The sequence below is a fragment of the Rhinolophus hipposideros genome (genome assembly GCF_964194185.1).
Source record: "Rhinolophus hipposideros genome assembly, chromosome: 4".
NCBI lineage: Eukaryota > Metazoa > Chordata > Mammalia > Chiroptera > Rhinolophidae > Rhinolophus > Rhinolophus hipposideros.
The window spans coordinates 59,979,140-59,998,371 of record NC_138050.1 but is presented as its reverse complement, the minus strand read 5'-3'; the positions used below and the strand labels follow the sequence as shown (position 1 = coordinate 59,998,371).

At 38.0% G+C, this 19,232-nt stretch overlaps 1 protein-coding gene across 7 annotated transcripts in view; it reads left to right on the top strand.

The window, feature by feature from the left end:
- The first annotated feature begins 204 nt into the window (after positions 1 to 204).
- The window catches only part of TPP2 (tripeptidyl peptidase 2), a 63,184-nt gene continuing 44,156 nt past the window's right edge, over positions 205 to 19,232 (top strand). For 6 of the 7 annotated variants that reach the window (XR_013993221.1, XR_013993222.1, XR_013993223.1 and 3 more), the window contains exons 1-6: positions 243 to 541; positions 7,475 to 7,603; positions 11,704 to 11,799; positions 13,578 to 13,682; positions 15,798 to 15,922; positions 19,065 to 19,228. Coding sequence is in view for 4 of the 7 variants with exons in the window: in XM_081046417.1 (XP_080902543.1) it covers positions 377 to 541; positions 7,475 to 7,603; positions 11,704 to 11,799; positions 13,578 to 13,682; positions 15,798 to 15,922; positions 19,065 to 19,228 (784 nt within the window). In the remaining 3 variants the exon portion in view is untranslated. Of the gene's footprint in view, positions 542 to 7,474; positions 7,604 to 11,703; positions 11,800 to 13,577; positions 13,683 to 15,797; positions 15,923 to 19,064; positions 19,229 to 19,232 lie in introns of all 7 variants that reach the window. The other variant, XM_081046419.1, reaches the window with a different exon arrangement.

Genomic DNA, 19,232 nt, shown 5'->3' with positions numbered 1-19,232 from the left:
ATCGGCCCATTTCCTTCTTGGCTCCTAGGAGAGCGTTTCGGCCGGGACCTTGACTTGCAGGCCAGCCATCCCCTAAAAGTCCCAGTGCGGGCCTCTTTAAGACCCCAGGTTCGAGAACCACAGCCTCCAGCCATGTGTCAGACTCCGCCTCCTTCTCTGCGGCCCGGGCAACACTCCTGCACGGTTCCTGAGAGCGGCGCCGTTAGCTTACATAGCAGCAAACGATTGGCTGCCTCACCCTGGCGGGCCGGGATTGGCGGCCGGCCGGCCCCGCCCCTCACCCCCACCCAGGCCCGCGGCCGCCCGGGTGTCCTCGGGCTGCTTGTCCGCGCGCTACCTGGCAGTTTGCCTCTTCCTCGTCCTCCAGCTTGCGTCCATGGCCACCTCCGTCACCGAGGAGCCCTTTCCCTTCCACGGCCTCCTGCCTAAGAAAGAGACCGGGGCCGCCTCCTTCCTCTGTCGCTATCCGGAGTATGACGGCCGAGGGGTGCTCATCGCTATCTTGGACACGGGGGTTGACCCCGGGGCTCCGGGCATGCAGGTGCGGCAGCGGCTGAGGGCCCCGGGCGCGGGGGCGCGGGCGACCGGCGGGCCGGGGACGTGGAGGGGACGCAGCCTCCGAGCTCGGAGGCGGAATCCCGCTCTGCGGCGGAGTGGGAAGCCGGCACCTGGAGAAGGCGGAGGGCAGAGCGTGCGCGCGAGGCCCGGGGGCGGCGGGGGCCCGCGGCCCGGGCTCCCCGGCTGGGCGGCGATTCCGGCCCAGACAAAGCGGCGTGCCTGGCGCGGCTGGTCGGGGCGCCCGGGTCCGCCTTTGGCCCAGGAAGCCGCTGCCTCCCCAGGTGCCGCCAGGCCTGGGCCCTCGCGCTCCTTCCCACTAGACTCCTTCCCTCCGCAGACGCCTCGTGCCTGGGGCACCGGCCAGTGCCTTCTGTTTTCAGACGAAGACTTTACAATTTTCATCATTTGTCAGTGGATGGGGAGGAAATAGAAAGGGGACAGATGACCGATCAGTGCTTCATGTTTATCGCTGTCTTTTGAGAATTTGGTTTTGGGGAAGAATTGTGTATCTCGAAACACGAAAGCCGGGTTTTAAGACGATAACTCGGTCAACTTCCGGAATTGTTTCCTCGGGTAGTCTAATGGTGTCTATTTTTAAAGCGTCTTCTGCAGAGTACTCGTTTAGGGTCGTTGAAACGCACGGCTTAGTCTTTGTTTGGCATAGGAGGCACCTAATTTAGTTTTGTTGTGGCGAACTCTTCAGACTTTATTAAATTACACATCTGTATATTTTTAGCCTCCAAGTCTAACACCGCATACTTGACGATTTTAAAAAATTACTTCGTTTTGCCTTAAGCACCTTTGAATTATTAGGCCAAGGTATCATCCTGAAAGGTAATTTTAAAAATGTGTCTCTGGATTAAAAGTACTCTGCTTAAAGTCTTCCAAGTTGGACTTGTAAATTTAGCCTGAGCGTTTCGCTGAAATCCAGTGATAAACAACATTTCACCTTTGTTCAGGATCCATCTTCCAAAAGTCTAACCTGGCTAATCCTCCTTTATGCTGATCTCTTCCTATCACTCCATCATCTGTGTATCTTACCCTCCTTTCTGCACTAATCGCTGACGTTTAATAATTCTCTTCCTTCCCCTGGTGCCCCTCCCGCCCCTGGGTCCTCTATTGTGCTCTCTAATAATTGAGGTAGCATTTTGAGTTTAGAATGTAATGCAGAAGGAAAAGGGAACCTATCCGACTGACTGTATGGAATCCTTCTGGTTCCTCTTGTTAATTCTTCAGCATCTGGAGTACAATGTACCTTACGGTGACTCTGCAGAGCAGCTTTAGCGCATCCGAAGAGGATTCGGTATTACCCTGGTAGCATTAGTTGTAAAGTTTTATCAATAACTCTGAAGACTTAAAACATTGACATCTGTCACACCTCTTTGAGACTTGATTACGTAGTAGTAATGGTTTTTATTCTGTTGTGATGTATATTTACTTTTTATAGGGATCATTGGGAGAACAGCTGGGTTTCACTGCTGCTTTTGTCAGGATAAGAAAATGAGAAGAGTTTGGAGGAGTACTGTCTCAGTAAAAACACTTTTGTAGAATTTCTCATATCCGCTTATCAAATTAGTTCAGTACTCTCTGTAAAGTAACAGTAATTCTCATCCCACAAGGTCACTGTGAAAATTGAGATTACATGTGACTTTTTAAAGTGCTCAAGAAAAATGTTAAACACCATTGTTTTTTGAGCAGGGATATTTAGTAGAAGGAGTTTATGCTGGGTCTTAAATCACCCAATTAGATTATCTGAAAAATAAATATGCATTAGATATTTGCATATAATAACATGTTCAAGCAACAAAATGTTGAAGTAAAATGAAAACATAACTCTTCTAACAACATTTAACCCTTAAGAAATTGACCTAAACATGGCTTGTTAAAAGAAATCCAGCAAGATGTCTTGCACACATGAGTGACTTTTTAAGGTTTATTTTTTTTTTGCGTTTAACAAATTTATTTTGTATATCTACGTATACATCATTAAGATAAGAAGGTGGATAGAAGTAAAAACGAAGGAAAGAATGAAATAGGGGAAGAGGAAGCCAAATTGGACATTTGGAAAGCCACATGGGATCTGGGTAGAGAACTAGAGGTACAAGTGAAAACTTTGAAGATAACACTTTTCTTGAGCACTTTAAAAAGTCACATGTAATTAATCTCAATTTTCACAGTGACCTTGTGGGATGAGAATTACTGTTACTTTACAGAGAGTACTGGAATAATTTGATAAGCAGATATGGGAAATTCTACAAAAGCGTTTTTACTGAGAACAGTACTCCTCCAAACTCTTCTTATCCTCTTTTCCTGACAATGAGACAGTGGGCTGTCGCATTCTTTGGTTACTCCCTTGGGCCCCGTTCTCTTTTGTGACAGTTGTGTAGGCTTGTTAAAAGTGCATGATGGTGGACAGCAATGAGAAGAGTAATAATTACATAAATGATTAAATCTTTCCTCAGCAAATATTTATTTATTTAAAAAAGGTAAAAGCACCTGCTAGGTGCTTACGGTCATGTTAAAAGATGATGTGGTTCTGCAGACTGTTACAGAGATTGATGAGAGGACCAGTGAGAGCTGGACGAGTCAGACTTTACAGATAGAAGAGGGATGGGACTTGGACTGGACCTGGAAATAAATGTGGAATAGCAGCCATCAGGTCTCCCTGCCACAACTAGTGTTGCTTTATTGATTTATCCTTCACATTGCCGAAGTTATTTTCCTTTAAAAAAAAAGAAACCTTCCATTACATTCTTGTTTAATATAAAACAAAACTATTTTGGCATCCCAATTACCTATGCATAAAAATACAAAAGTTTGAACTGTGTATGGCCCTTCACCATCCAACTTCACCTCCTCAGGTAGCGTCGGGTCTCATCTCACCTTTTCTTCTGTCCCCATCCACTCCACCCCCTCCTTACCGTGTGCTCCACCTGGAACATTTCACTCTTGTTCTACTCACCCAAATGTTTCAGGTCTTTCCCCAACACCTGCCTTTGCACATGGAGTTTAATCTGTTTGCAAGCCTTCTACACTCACCTGTAAATTGTTTAATAAGACCTAGCTGGGTCTTGACCCCATTACCTTTTGGCGTATCTACTGATTTAATTCAGCACCCCACCATGTATTTATGTGTATGTGTCAGCTGTTGTGTTAGGACCTGGAAGTCCAGGGATGAATAAGGCCCAGACCCTGCTAAAATAATTTTTTAGTTTTTTTTCCCCTCTTTGCTTATAGCAGTTTGTTCATATACCCATGTAGCACTTAAGATGTTTCATTTTTGTATTGTTTACATACCTTTCTCCTGATTAAGTTAAAATTCTTTGAAAGCACCTATTCTAATTCATTTGGCATCTAATGTGCTTGTAACATTAAATATTTTTGCTGAATGAAAAAAATGTGTACATGTACACAATGTACATCATTTCTTCATGGAGAAAAAATGGTGTGGGGAAAGAGGTAACAAGTAGTCCTATTAAAATCTGGTTTTAGGGCTGCCTGTGAGCTCAGTTGGTTAGAGCACTGTGCTCCTAACAACAAGGTTGCCGGTTCGATCCCCACATGGGCCACTGTGAGCTGCGCCCTCCACAACTAGATTGAAACGACGACTTGACTTGGAGCTGATGGGTCCTGGAAAAACACACTTAAAATAAATAAAAGTTAAAAAAAAAGTCCGTTTTGACATTCACTAAAGTATAAAGTGTAATCAGTAAATATGTGTATGTAATTGGTTACTAATATTGGGTGCTATTTTAATTATTAAAAGCAATTTTAATTTTTATTACCCCTTTTTAAATTAGCCTTTCCTCATTTCTCCAAACTGGGTTTTGTGTTCTTAAATGCTTTCATAGATATTGTCTTTATCCTTATTTATTTATTCCTATGCTGCAGTTATCTCTTTACTCATCTGTTTTCCTTACTGGATTGCACGCTTTCTGAAAGCAAAGCCTATCTTGTTTATTCATTATGTTCTAAGAGTAATAGTCATTTAATAGTAATTGTGTATGAAATATCTTCCCTTGCTTAAAAGAGTATTTGCAGTATCTTCCCTGAAATTTCAAGTAAATACTTATACATTCATGTTTTGTTTGTGATAATTTATGAACTCCCCTGCCCTTTTGTTTTGGTCTTCTACAGATGTTTAGTGGATGGCTTGCAACCCACACCAACTCCTCCACCATGAGTGTTTCAGTGGAGTTACCAAGTAGCTTAGATTCTTGACATTTGGGGAGAACCTTTGGGCAATTTCTATTTTGTCCAGCCAGCGTGATGGCCCAAAAAGCTTTCCTCAGTCTCCCAATCAACACAGGGTTGATTATGTTACCTCTACTGTGCCTTTAGTCCCTCCTTCCAACGTGAAACCCCTCCTTCCTGAAAAGATGAGGGATATAGTTCTAACATTAGCAATTCATTTTCCTTCTTTCCTTGTCCCAAAGCTCCATTGCAAAATTCTCAGCTGGTTTTGCCTTTTTAAAAACCTTTCCGTCTTAACTCTAAATTCCATCTTCTGTCTTATCACTAGTGGAATGGTTGTGTTTACCTAATGGTGAAGTAAGAAGTAGAGGGATAGAAAATTGCATATATAAGAAAATTTTTAATGAGAGAGAGAGATCCCTGTAAGTAAAGCTGTGTCAATAGTAGATGGTAAATAAGCCACTAAATCCCATTAGGCTTTCTTCCTTTGCTCACGTATTGATAATAAGGTTTCTAATGAGAGGGATCTGTGTCTGACTTGTTATCTCATGTGATTACTGGATCTCAAGTCACTGAAGTTGTTTGCTCATTGAGAAGATTGGTGGTTTGTGTTCTTAGTGCTATTAAAATATTTGTATAGACAGCCCCCAAGAAATATCTTCAGATTAAGAATTACCATTTGTAAAAATAACGGCAGCCTCGGGCAAAGCTTTCAGCCTCTGGTTGTTTGGAGGTAAGATTTGGAGTCTACCAGCCACTCCCTTGCTTTGCCTTGTAAAAAAACAAAACAAAACAACAACAAAAAACATGTGCCCTTGTTTACTCCATATAATGATGTTCCCTCTTTTCCTTTTAGGTGTACTTTACAGAGCTTTAAGGACACTGCAGTTGGTGTTGGGGAGGGACACTAGAGACTCAGAGAAAAGGACACTAAGCTTTATCTCTTAAAGTGTGTGAATTTCCCCAATGGAAAAGGAGTCAGAAGTTGGAAGGCTTTGTGATCTTTTCACACTGTTGGCATTTTTTACATTCCTGTTTCTTTCTTGAGGGTCTTCTTTTTTCAGTCTTCTTTGTGTCCTTGTGCATGATTCCTGCTGGCAATTTAGTACATACATGTTGAATGCTACAGATTCCCTCTGCAAAGTTAGCCCAGAAAGATCCCAGAAATGATTTTTCTCACAAAAGCAATTTGAAAATATTGTACTGCTGTTACCTGTAGCAGTCAGCATGGCCCAAATGAAAGTTTGTGTGCTGGCCAAGAAACCAGGCCTTAGGAAAATCAGTCTTAGTGCTGAATAATTTGCTGTGTACTGTCAGATCATTCAGTAATTAAATACATATGTAGTACCTAATAGGCACCAGTAGGTTTTGGTGAATAAAGTACACATGGCCCTTGCCCTCATGGAACTTATCTTCTAATAGTGGAAATAGAGAAGGAGTCACCTAACTGTATAATTACGAATTGATTTAAGTTCTGTAAACAAAATAGTACAATGATAAAGAGTAATCAGGTTTAGGATGGTGAACGCTTAAAAGAGGTCATAGGGAGGTCTTTCTGAAGGGATGACATTTTAGTAGAAAACTGTAAGATAAGATTGGAATTCTTGTGGAAAAACTGAAGGGACAGAGAATTCCAAGCAGAAGGACCCTGTGGAAAAAAGTTGTGAGGCATGAAAAAGTCTGGCACATTCCAGGAGTTGAAAGAAGGCCAATGTAGTTAGAGTCATGAGTGACAGTGAGTAGCTGGGGTCAGACCCCACAAAGGCTTTTTATATAAAGCATTGTGGATCCATTGCAGGTTTTACACCAGGGTATTAAGTGGAGGACTGGCATAATACAGCTCGTTTTGTTATTAATTTTGGTAGGGGCAAGAATGGATACAGGGAGACCTGTAAGGAGCCTTCCACATTATGAAGGCAAGAGAGGATGGTGGTGGAGGATACTGGTAATGAAAAATCAAGTGAAGATGGATTTGAAGTATATTTTAGAGGTAGAAGTAGGAGGAAAAAATTAAAGAGTCAAAAGTTTCTGGCTTGAACAACTAGTTGTGCGTGGATTTACTGAAATGGTAAAGCCTGGAGAGAAAAAAGTTTGAGTGTTAAGTTTTAATTTGGACTTACACTAAGTTTGAGTGCTTATTGTGGCATCCAATAATGAAATGTTATTAAACATTTCCCCCCTAAAGTTTTGTACTTGTCCAGCCCCAAGCTCACCATTTTCTCAAATGTCACTTTCTCATTGATACCTTTCTTGACCAGCCTGGTTAAAATGGAAAGCCCCATACCACCTGTCTCTTTTCCCAGCTTAATTTTTCTCCGTAGTAATTATCATCATCTGACATGTTATTTATTTGTGTATTGACTGCATATAACAAGGTCTGTAAGGTTAGGGTTTTTTGTGTATTGATTATTGCTATATTGTGAGCACCTAAAATAGAGTATGGCTTATAATAAATGCTTGATAATATTTATTAACCAAATATATGAAACCACTTGAAGGATTCTGTGGTATTTTCCACAGACTTTTTTTCCTAAACTTTTTTTTAGGATTATCAAGGTTTTGGCTTAAAACAATTCAGTTCTCTTTTTAAAATGAATGCAGATTTTATAGGATATTTTATATATGTGTACATGTGCACACACACACATGGGGGTTGGCATTGCTTTCTTTAAGGATAATAAATTAAGTATATAATTCATACTTAATTCTCTTTAATTTTCAGGTTACAACTGATGGAAAACCAAAAATCATTGACATCATTGACACAACAGGAAGTGGTGATGTGAATACCGCTACAGTAGTAGAGCCAAAAGATGGTGAAATTATTGGCCTTTCGGGAAGAGTGCTTAAGGTTGGAGCTTTTATCTTTTTATTGAAATTTTTTTCTTTTTTTTTGTACTATCACCACAAACCATGTACTGTATTTAGCTTCCATTTGGTGGTATGGTGAGTATTAGCTATTGCTGCATAATAAATTACTCCAAAACTTAATGGTTTAAAAGAACAAACATTTACTATCTCACAGTTTCTGTGAGTCAGGAATCTGGGAGTGACTGAGCTCTCTGTCTCTCATTCAAGATCTCTTCTGAGCTAGCTGTTGGCCAGGAATATGGTTTAATCTGAAGGCTCAAGTAGGTGGGGAAGGGAAGTCTGTTTCCAAGCTTGGCGGGCTTTGGTTCTTGGCCGTGAAGACCTCTCCGTGGGGCGAGTATTTCAAGACCTCTCCATGGGGCTGCTTAACAACATGCAGCTATCTTCCCCCTGGAGGAGTATCTCAAGAGAGGGTGCTCAAGGAGGAGGTCGTCGTCTTTTTATAAACTAATCTTGGAAGTGACAAACTATCACTTCTGCTGTGTTCTTTTCATTAGAAATGAGTCATTAAATCCAGCACACTTAACAGGAGGGGATTTTACAAGGGCATGAATACCAGGAGGTGGGGATCATTAGGAGCAATTTTAGAAGAAAATATTGTTTTGTTTGATAGTGGGCTTATAAGTGGGGTATTTTTTTAAATGTGGTTGCCAAATTCTAATTTTTTTTTTTTTTTAAGATTTTATTGGGGAAGGGGAACAGGACTTTGAACAGTGTGTACTTCCAGGCCTTTTTTCCAAGTCAAGTTGTCCTTTCAATCTAAGCTGTGGAGGGTGCCGTTCAGCTTCAAGTTGTTGTCCTTTCAGTCTTAGTTGTGGAGGGCGCAGCTCAGCTCCAGGTCCAGTTGCCATTTTCTAGTTGTAGGGGGCGAAGCCCACCATCCCTTGTGGGAGTCGAACTGGCAACCTTGTGGTTGAGAGCCCGTGCTCCAACCAACTGAGCCGTCCTGGAGCTCAGCGGCAGCTCAGCTCAAGGTGCCATGTTCAATCTTAGTTGCAGGGGGCGCGCTGCCCACCATCCCTTGCGGGATTCGAAGAATTGAACCGGCAACCTTGTGGTTGAGAGCCCACTGGCCCATGTGGGAATCCAACGGGCAGCCGTCAGAGTTAGGAGCTTTAACCACCTGAGCCACTGGGCCGGCCCATGTTTGCCCTCTTTTTTTTCTATTGAGTTGTCTCTTGTTACTGATTTGTAGGATTTCATTACACATCCTATATAGTTGTTCTTTGATTATGTGTGTTTCAGGAATCCCTTTCTAGACTTGTATTTTTACTTTCCACATGATTTCTTTTGATGAATAGAAATTCTTAAATTCAATGTAGTTGAATATCAGTCTTTGCCTTTTTGATTAGTGCTTTTCATGTCTTAAGAAATTCTTCCTGACCCAAAGATCATGAAGATATTCTCCTCTATTATTTTCCAAAAACTTTCACTATTTTTCTTTTCACATTTATTCTAGAATTCACCTGGAATTCATTTTAGGCTTAGTTTGAAGTAGGAGTCCTATAACCTTTTTTCCACTTGAAGAGCCAGTTGTCCCAATACCATTTATTAAAATTCCATAATTTCCCTACTGATTTTCAGTGCCTTTTATTTTGCAGCCTTCAGCCTTCAAAATGTGGTGAATTTTGGTTTCTAAAGTCTCATTTACTGTTCTCTTTGTTCTTTGGATCCCCGCCCCCACTTCCCTTATTCTAATTATAGTATAGCATTTTGGAAGAGAGCAGAGTGCTTTTTGAAATTTTACTACATTCAGCTTGAAGCATTTTTTAAAATCATCAGTATTTAGCCTTACATATTAAAAGACGGTTTAAGTCCAGATATAATGAATGACCATTTAGCACCATATTTAGATGCAGTAATACCTAAAAGAGAGAGTATATGTGTGTACTGCCAGTGCCATAGGCTGACAAGTCTGAAGTACAGGTGTGAGGTACAAACAAACAAACGAACAAACAAAAAAACTCTATAATGGGATTTTATTTCATGGAACACTAACACTGAGGATGACACTTGGCTCCTTAAGAAAATGTTCAGTTCTTTACACATTCTCTCTTTAAAAAAGAGTCAGAGAAAAGAGGTGTAATTAATAATTAAAGGGATTCTGTTCATATGAAAATCAGTCTTTTTATGTTGCATTTACCATGTAATTAAAAGCATTTTAAAGATATCAATTTAAAATGGTCAAAATATAAAGCTTTGATTCTTAAAGAGACTGAAAATAACTTCATTTGTCTAGAATAGTCAAATAGGTAAAATAACGTATTCCATCATTGCCTCAGAGAGAAAAGTTAGCTTTATTCTAATTTATTTAACGTTAGGTAGCAAAACCATGAATATAACATTTATTTTCTGATTTTTTGTTTTCAGTTTAATTTTTGTAGCTAACTAGTCTGTGAGGAAAATACATAGTAGTGATTAAGAAGTATGTGGTTTTATGGACCTTGCAGATTTTGATCTTATAAGTAGATATAAATTATGTATTAGATTATTTTTATTGTATTACATATATTTTAAGTAATTATAATTAAGTTGCTTATTTTGCAGTTATGTTAATTAGTTATTCCATTTAGGTTTTTTTTAGTTAACGGCTTTTTGTAATCTCCTTGTACAAAGCAGTTGCCACTGGCCTAGGGTTACAAAGCCACCTGTGTAGTGGCACACCTGAGATGAAATACTCTTTGAATTTGCCAACTAGTGACTATTAACTTTTTGTTGTTGCAATACTTTATTATTGTTATGTCCCAGGCTGTTACAAGCACATTAGAGTTAAGAATCCCTACTCTCTAAAGAAGGTTGATGAGTTTTGAATGAAAAGTGCTAGTCTGTATGCCAATATATGTGCCAACATCGTTGAAATTTCGCATACTCTGGATATCCAGTTCATTCAGAAATGATTACTGATATGGAGGCTTTTTAAAAGTCAGTAGATCTTTGAACTTCTGTGAATGATTGTTTTATTTAGTTGTAAGAAAATTTCATCCAAAAGTAGTTTCCTACCTGGGGAATAATTTGATGAGGGACATGGGGATGGTCGGTTAAAGATGTTGTCCAAGTGAGGATTGAACCAACCAACTCCCGAGTAGTTGATAGTTCAACCTCATAATTTATACACATTTAAAAGCTGTTTTTAATCATCATGGGTCCTGTGATTACAAAGAGTATGAATACTCCACATTTTCTTGATTGAAATTTCAAGTTGGTTGATGTTCAATGCATTTTATTATTCACGGGAATCATAAGGTAGGGATTATTTTCTTCCTTTTTACATGAGCAACTAGAAGCCTTTGAGTCCCATCTAGTTAGTGGTAGAGTTTGGATTCACAGCCAGGTTTATCGGACTTTAAATCACATGTCTTTTACACTGAATATTTTGGTCTCCATGACAGAACTAGATTCCAATTTTTTTTTTTTTAACCTTCCTGATGTTTGGGCAAACAATTTAATTTCTTTTTGCTTCTTTGCTTTCTCCATTTGTAAACTGGCATACTCTTTACACATCATTTTGTTAATACTTTTAAGTGTTATTTTTAAAAACTTTGAGATAGTTGAAAAGACTATATAATGTTATATATAATTAAAATGATTTTATAGAACTTTTTTGTTAAGAACTAAAGAGCACTTGGTTTCTAGGGATTATCCCTGTTGTATCTTAGAGCCGAGTTAAGTTCTTGTCATTAATAAGAAACCTAAGGGTAGAGAGGTTCTGTAAATTGTTTTCCCTCCCCACCAGTTAATGGGCAGTAGTAGGGTGGTGAAGGGAGAAGTGAGGTGTCATTGATGCTTGAGAACTAAAGATCTTAGTGGTTTAATGAGGTTGCATATGTTGAAAGCATTTTATAACCTATGAAGCATTGTATAAATGAAAAGTATTCTAGTTGAACTGTCTCATTTGTGGATGAGATAAAAGGAGCCAGAGAGATATTGGCACTTAGAAGATTAGAAATAGTGCTCTAATATGTGAGCCTGCTCATCCAAGTTGAGCCATTAGAATGGAAATGAAATACCTTTTTCTCCAGCAGTAAATCATTGGAATTGGGAAGCATTCAGTGAACCAGTAATTTACTTTTTTTTCTATAGATTCCTGAGAACTGGATAAATCCCTCAGGCAGATATCACATTGGCATAAAAAATGGCTATGACTTCTATCCAAAGGCTCTCAAGGAAAGGATACAGGTAATGTACAATGCTGTATCAATGACTTAGCTTCTTTCTCAAATTTTATTCCTACTGAAGAAAAATAAATTCATAAAATTCTCACTATTGATTATTTTGGATGATGGGAGGTTTTCAAACAGTTATTTAAAGATTCTGTTCAATGGAATGTTACCCATTTACATGGATAAGCTTAGAGAATCTGAATACACTGAAGTTATATTCAAATTTTTGTGTATGTTTGGTTTTCAGGGAGATGGATAATAGCTTTCATTGGAATTTTTTAAGGAATTTTTTTTTTTAAACCTCAAAAGGGCTAAAGACAAGTTGATTTAAAGTCCAGACTTCCCTGTTTATTCCCATTCCTATAGTGTTTATTAAAATTTTTCCCATTTTTCTTACTGTTTAACTAGCCTTCTGGATCCTCTTTAATCATCATTCAGTATTAAGAAAAGGGTTACTCAAACCTAAAGCAGCTGAAGTATAGGAAACACAAGTGTGTCATTAGAGAAGTAAGAGTTGTAAATTGAGTGATAAGGAGCCTGTTGTAAAACAGCTCTTATTCTGTAGACCTTTCAGTGACGATGGAAATGTTTGAGGTGTTCCATATCTGTCCATTATGGTAGTCACTAGCCACAAGTAGCTCCTGAGAACTTGACATGTGACTGAGAATGACTAAGGAATGAAACGTTTAATTTTATAGAATCCTTTAAAATTTAAATTTAAATAGTAACATGTGGCTAGTGGCTCCTGTATTTGATGATGCCGCTGCAGAGGATTGCTGTGACACTGTAGCTGACACAGACAGGTTCAGGGTTTCCACTGTGAAACAAGATGTAATCCTTGAAAGTGAGCCTGATGGCTGAGACCTGTGGGCCCTTTCATGTAGTAGTAATGTTATTATTTGCTTCTTTAGGGCTCGATGATACATAAGAAGTCACTCAGTGTGCTACATATATGACCATTACTTAGTCACATGGCAATTATTCCGCCAAAAGAAAATTATGGAAAAAATAATGCACACAACTTATTGGATACTGTTTTATTTTAAAATTTCAAGGTGAAACACGCATAGATAGCATAGTACTTTTATGCAGTATATTAATTTTAATCAACTGTTAAAATACAAATTAACATGCAAATGTAGGGTTTTTAAGTTAAAGCTGACCCCCCTCCTTGACCCCTCTCCTTACCTTTGTTGAGTTGATTATTTTATTGGAAAGATTTTTTTTTTTAACTAGTAGACTTCCATTGAGAGGCACTATAGGTTAAAGGCAGTGGAGATGAAGGTCAGACCAATTTCAGTAACAAAGAACCCTATCAAATCAGAGAAGATCTGAAAAACATCAGCTAGAAAGGGAGGAAATTGAGGAAGCCTGTATGTCCGTCAAAATGCAGCTGCAATTTTACTCCTGTCCTCTGCTTGCACTTGGCTTGAGACATTTCCCAGTTCTGTAAGGTCCCAGGATACAGTATTTTCTTTAAATGATTGGGAATTCAGTTACCTGATACAGTATTATTTATTCTTGGAAGGATTTAAATTGGGGCATATGATGTATAAAAATACATTTGGATGTGCCTTAATAAATTTGTTCTTATAAAATCTATGTGCAGTGAAATAATCAGTTTTTAATAATTGATTCTTGCTTTATCAACTTGATTATAAGTGTTTTTTTTAAGCCTCTATGAGAATTGTGTAGCATCACAGCTGAAAATAACTAGGTCCTCGTAAATTGACTGTCTAGGTTTACCTGAATATTTGTCAACCTCATTGTGGGGTAATTATTCTGTCTTTGCAGAAAGAACGGAAGGAAAAAATCTGGGACCCTGTTCACAGAGTGGCCCTGGCAGAAGCCTGTAGGAAACAGGAAGAATTTGATGTTGCCAACAATTGCCCCTCTCAAGTTTGTGCTAGTGGTTTTTATTTAAACATTACCATAGAACCATCCATATATCATAGAGTTCTTAGAGAATTAATAGACTATTTTTTCACAAGGTTTAAGTTATTTAATTTTACTGATTTTTTCTTTATATTTGAAATCAATTCACATACGTATTTATAAATTTTTTAAAACTCCTTAATGAACATACATATGTAAAAGTGCATAAATCATAAGTGCATGGTCATTGATTTTTCACAAAGTGAACACTCCCATGATGGCAGAACTGCGAGCTCTGTCTCATGCCTCTTCCTAGTTATTGCTCCCTTTTTACCCCATAGGCGACCACCTTCCAGACTTCTAACACTGTTGAATGATTTTGCTTATTTTGAATTTTGTAAAATGGACTCATACAGTGTTTTCTTTAATGGTAGCTGCTTTCACTCAGTGTTACCTTTGTGAGATTCAACCATATTTGGGGTATTGAAGTAGTTTGTTCACTTTCCTTGTTATGATGGATGAACCACAATTTATATATCCATTCTGCAGATTGATATTTGCTTTGTTTTCAGTTTTTGCCTATTAGAAAAAATGCTGTTTTGAACATTCTTGTGCATGTATTTGGTGGGCCATAAAGTGGTCGTACAAATTCATATTCCCACAGAAATATATATGAGGGAGTTCCCATTGTTCTTCATCCTTAAGTAGCCAGTAATTTTTTTTTGAAACAATTTATAAAATAAAAATAATGTCTTGGTTTCTTATGTAAATAATATGTGCTAGTTACAGAAACTTTTGTACAGCACAGGTGTATAACGTGGCAAGTAAAAGCCTCCCAAATGCCATCCTCCAGGGATGGTAACAACAACTCTATGTTTATCATTATGAATTTTTCTTTTACTGTGTACATCTACCTTTTCTTAAACAAATATGGTGGTTCTCAACCCTGGCTGCATGTTAGAATCATATGAAGAGCTTTAAAACAGCCAGTGCTTGTGCCCTAGAGAGGAATTAAACCAAAACCTTGCAGGGAGACAGACATTTTTAAAAGCCCCTGATGAGCTTTAATTAACATGCATGTAGGGCTGAGGACCACTGTCCTGCGTACACACTTAACTTATATTTCCTTAATCTATGTACAGCATCTTTTTTTAACAGCTTTTTGTAGTTTTCTGTTAGGTCACTATTTGTCCTGATTCAGCCTCTTATTAACCACATTAAATGTAATATTTCAGGTGCTACATATATGCAGCTAAATTTATAAAAGAGGGATCTGAATTTAATTATCCATATTTTGTATATCAAAAATGTTTATATATAATTGTCTTTTACCTTTAAGGAGGGTAAACGTTGAATATATTGAATAATTATAAACAGGCATAACTTAAGATTTTTGGAACATGTGAAAATTAAATTTTTATCCACTAGGACTACTCAGGTGAATGTAGAGCGGTCTAATGTAGTATATAGTTAAAAAAATACTTAGGTTGAAGCATGTGAAATTCTCATTTTTGTAGATCAGAATGGTTAAATAGCAGCTTATATGTCCATGGTCATGAATATAGTATGTATTTAACTTAGCATGGTTTTTTTTTTTTTAAGGAGGGCGCAGCTCACAGTGGCCCACGTGGGGATTGAACCGGCAACCTTGGTGTTATTAGCACCACACTCTAACCACCTGAGCTAACCAGCCACCCTAACTTAGCGTGTTCTATAAGAGATAAGACAGTTCATAGTTTCTGTTATTTACTTGAGTTCTTAAGAAATAGATTTTAAATGGAAACAGTTCTGAAATAAGAAAATCTAAAGGTCGAGAGATAACTTAGTTTATAGCAATTTTTGGAAATGAGTTATACAGGTTACAGATATGTGACCATCACATGTCTTGGCCAGATGATATCATCAACTTGTAACAAAGTATATTTCCCAAAGCAGGTGGAGTGAGTGACTGAGTAAAAGAAGTGTTATTTTTTAAATGTTTAATATATTAAGTAATATCTGCATCATTGAATTGAGCTACAAGTAGGGTAGATATAAAAAATGACATTATTGGGTCACATTGTGTCTTTGGTTATATGTTAATGTAGCTTTTCAAGAGTACAAAATGTACTAATATTAATGTATGTTCTAATTGCTTAGGCAAATAAACTAATCAAGGAGGAGCTTCAAAGCCAAGTGGAATTACTCAATTCTTTTGAGAAAAAATACAGTGACCCTGGCCCTGTGTATGACTGCCTGGTATGGCATGATGGTGAAGCATGGAGGTAAACTATATATTTTATGGCTCTTCAATGTGTTTTTATCTATTCTGAAGAACACTAACCCCTCAGAACCATCCAGACATTTGGTTTATGTGATGTTAATATCACTAAACAAAACTATTTGAGAGCCAATTGGCTTTTGGGTAATTTTGGACAAGTCTTTTGAACTTCTTAGTATTTTAGACTCTAAACCTAACACGTGTTTTAAAGAAGCTTATTTCACTGGCCAGATAGTTATCGTTAACCAGATACAGCAGGTTGATCATTGGTATATGTATTAGGTCGGTGTGAAGGTAATTGCTGTTTTTGCAATTATTTTTAACTTTCTAAACCACAGTTATTTTTGCACCAACCTATAGAAATGTTCCTGATTGAAGCTGGGCAACTTGGGAAGTTACTGCAAGAGACTGTTGCAAAGCATCTACTTTGGGCAAAGGAGGAAAAGTTGAGTGAAGATAATTTAATAGAGACAAGGTAGCTAAGTTGAAGTGAAGTGAGGCTGTATGATAGAGTTCAGTCTCTGAGATGGAATCCTAGCTTTGTGACTTTGAACAGTTTATCTACACCTCTCTAAACCTGTTTCCTCGTCTGTTAAGTGTGATAATAGTACCTCAGTAGAGGATTTTGTGAAAATTAATTTTGATGTTTCTCCATACAATATGTACTCAATGTCAGCTGTTACTGCTCTCCTCTTCCTCCTCCTTCTCCTCCTCCTCCTCCTCCTCCTCCTCCTATAATGATGATGTATGCCAAGTTACCTATCATGTATGTTTTCAATGTCTTTCTTAGTGAGTTGGACACTGCATATGTGTTTCTTAGAGTTAGCTAGTGTGACTTCTTGAATTTCTATCTGTCTGGAAATAGGAATAAGTTCTTAGTACAGATATATAGGTATATGTGTGTTTTAGGTTGCCTGCAGTAAACCAAGGATCTCCTTAAAACTTGAAATCAAGAATAGTTTCGTAGTTTGAGTCCCTGTTCATATGCAAAGAATCGTTTCCCAAGATGTGGCAGATACAGAACAAAATATGATGATTTGATTACTTAGATTGTTTATGTTACAATGCACCCTTCTTAAAGGACTTCTCTCCCCTGGATGTGGGTGCTAACTCATCAATGACAATGAGTATAAATTTTTCAGTTTAATGAGAAACCCCTGCTCCCTTTGGGACTGAAAGTGTTAATATAATATTTGCATATCTCAATCTGATCATATTAATGCAGTTTTGTGTATATTCAGGCATGTTTGGGTGTGTGTGTGTATATGCAATGTGCACACATTTGGAAACATTTTTTTCTAAAAGCTTTGCAGAAAGCTTTGATCACAGTGTTTGTAATATAAAAAGGTTCAAACATATGGTTTAGCAAATTTTGGTACATTTGCCACATGGTGTAACATGATGAAGTCATTCGCAGTGAAAAGGCTTAGGTGAGTCTTAGTGTGGGAGAGGACGCAAGGTTAAAACTGAATACATGTGGGAAAAATGTACTACGAAGTATACTACCAAAGGACTTAAGAAAATACGATAAAATTAGCAGGGGTTAGGCAATGGGGAAATGGGTACTTATAAAGGAAAGACCATTAATTGGTTTCTTTTCAGTGGTTTGTTATCTCAGGTCTTCTTGAGATTTTCATGATAGCTGTGGATTTGTTCCATTAAAAAATTGGACAGAGTGATGTATTCAAAATATTCGGGAATTTATAACCCCCAAACCCCTTTTCCTCCCTCCTCTCATACACGTACTCTAATTCTTTCCATGAACCTCATTTTAATATTCCCTTTCTCTGTATTGTAACAACTGTTCCTTGAATTAAGCCAACCAGACCTTCAGAAAGGCACAACCTTTGCATGGCATTCATATTTGCCCTCTGTGGAGTTTTTTTCTGAAGTCACTAAACTTTATTTTTATAATGTGCTTGAATTGTTGAGTCACTTCTTGTTGACTGTGATTGTAAGAAACTGGTTTGTGAAATGTATCACTGTATTTGCTGTGAGAAGTTTGTTAAAGGTGTTGTCGATTCACTCTTTCATCATTTGCCAAATATCTGAGTAGCTTCTTTGTACCAGGTAGACTCCCTAGAAGCCACTCAAGGACTCTGGACTCTGTGGAAACAAGTATTGGGAACATCTGAACCTGTCTAGGAAGCATCAAGAAAGGTCTCATTGAAGGATCAGCAAAAGTTAGCTAAGCAAAGAGGGTAGGAAACCGGGGTTGAGGGTTAGAGGGGAAAGATCCAGAGGACAAGAGAGGAATGGTTAGAAATTTGGGTGTGTGTGATGGGCTGGGTGAAAGAAAGAGGACTTCAGAGATGATTTCCAGGGTGGATACTGGCCATACATTTTGGAACCAAAAGTGCTCCTCTGTCTAGCAAACGTGGAGAATTTAAAGGCTACATTTTACCTGTTAACCTGTCCTAATTCCATTTGATATACTACTTCTCTTTGCCTCATTTTCCTCGTAAGTGTTCAGTCTTTTGTATCTTGCTATATTGTATGTCTGTTTTTGAGATGTAAGTTGTTTTGGCTGCACATAAAAACAAACTGACAATTTTAGAGACCCTTCTTTCTATATTGTTATCGTTTGTCAGTGAAATATATGCCTTAGTATTTATAATAAATGCCCTCTATATAATTAACAAGTTAAAATGAGGAAAGAGCAGACAGGAGGCCAATCATAAAACTATGCAGAAAATGCTTTTTATAAAAAATAAATGTTTGCTAAGGCTGTTATAACTGGGACCATACAACTTGAATCCTGCTGTTGGATTCATGAAGCCAATTCTAGAAGAACCAGGAAGTAAGGCCTAGGCTATGTGTCAGAATCATCCTAAACTAACCTAAGCTATAAGCTAAGCTTTGGTCTAATTTCTTAAGTATCTGTAAGGTTTTCTGCCTGTAGTTTTGTGATGAACAGTGTTCCTAAAGCCCTTTGTTAGATGGCTTAATTTAAGTGATGGTTCCTCTAAACTATCTTATTTAATCTTTCTGCTGATGATGAAACAGAGGAATCTAAATCAGGCAGTTCCTGTGTTTGTGGTAGAAATAGATATGTAGCAAGAAGATACCTGAGAAACAATATTACGTGATTTTTAGGAAGGTAAGAAAATACGTAAATTTCATTATCCTGTATTCTCAATTTACAGAGCCTGCATTGATTCGAATGAGGATGGAGACTTAAGTAAATCTACTGTATTGAGAAACTACAAAGAAGCCCAAGAATATGGCTCTTTTGGCACAGCTGAGATGTTGAATTATTCTGTTAATATATATGATGATGGAAACCTACTCTCTATTGTGACCAGTGGAGGTAT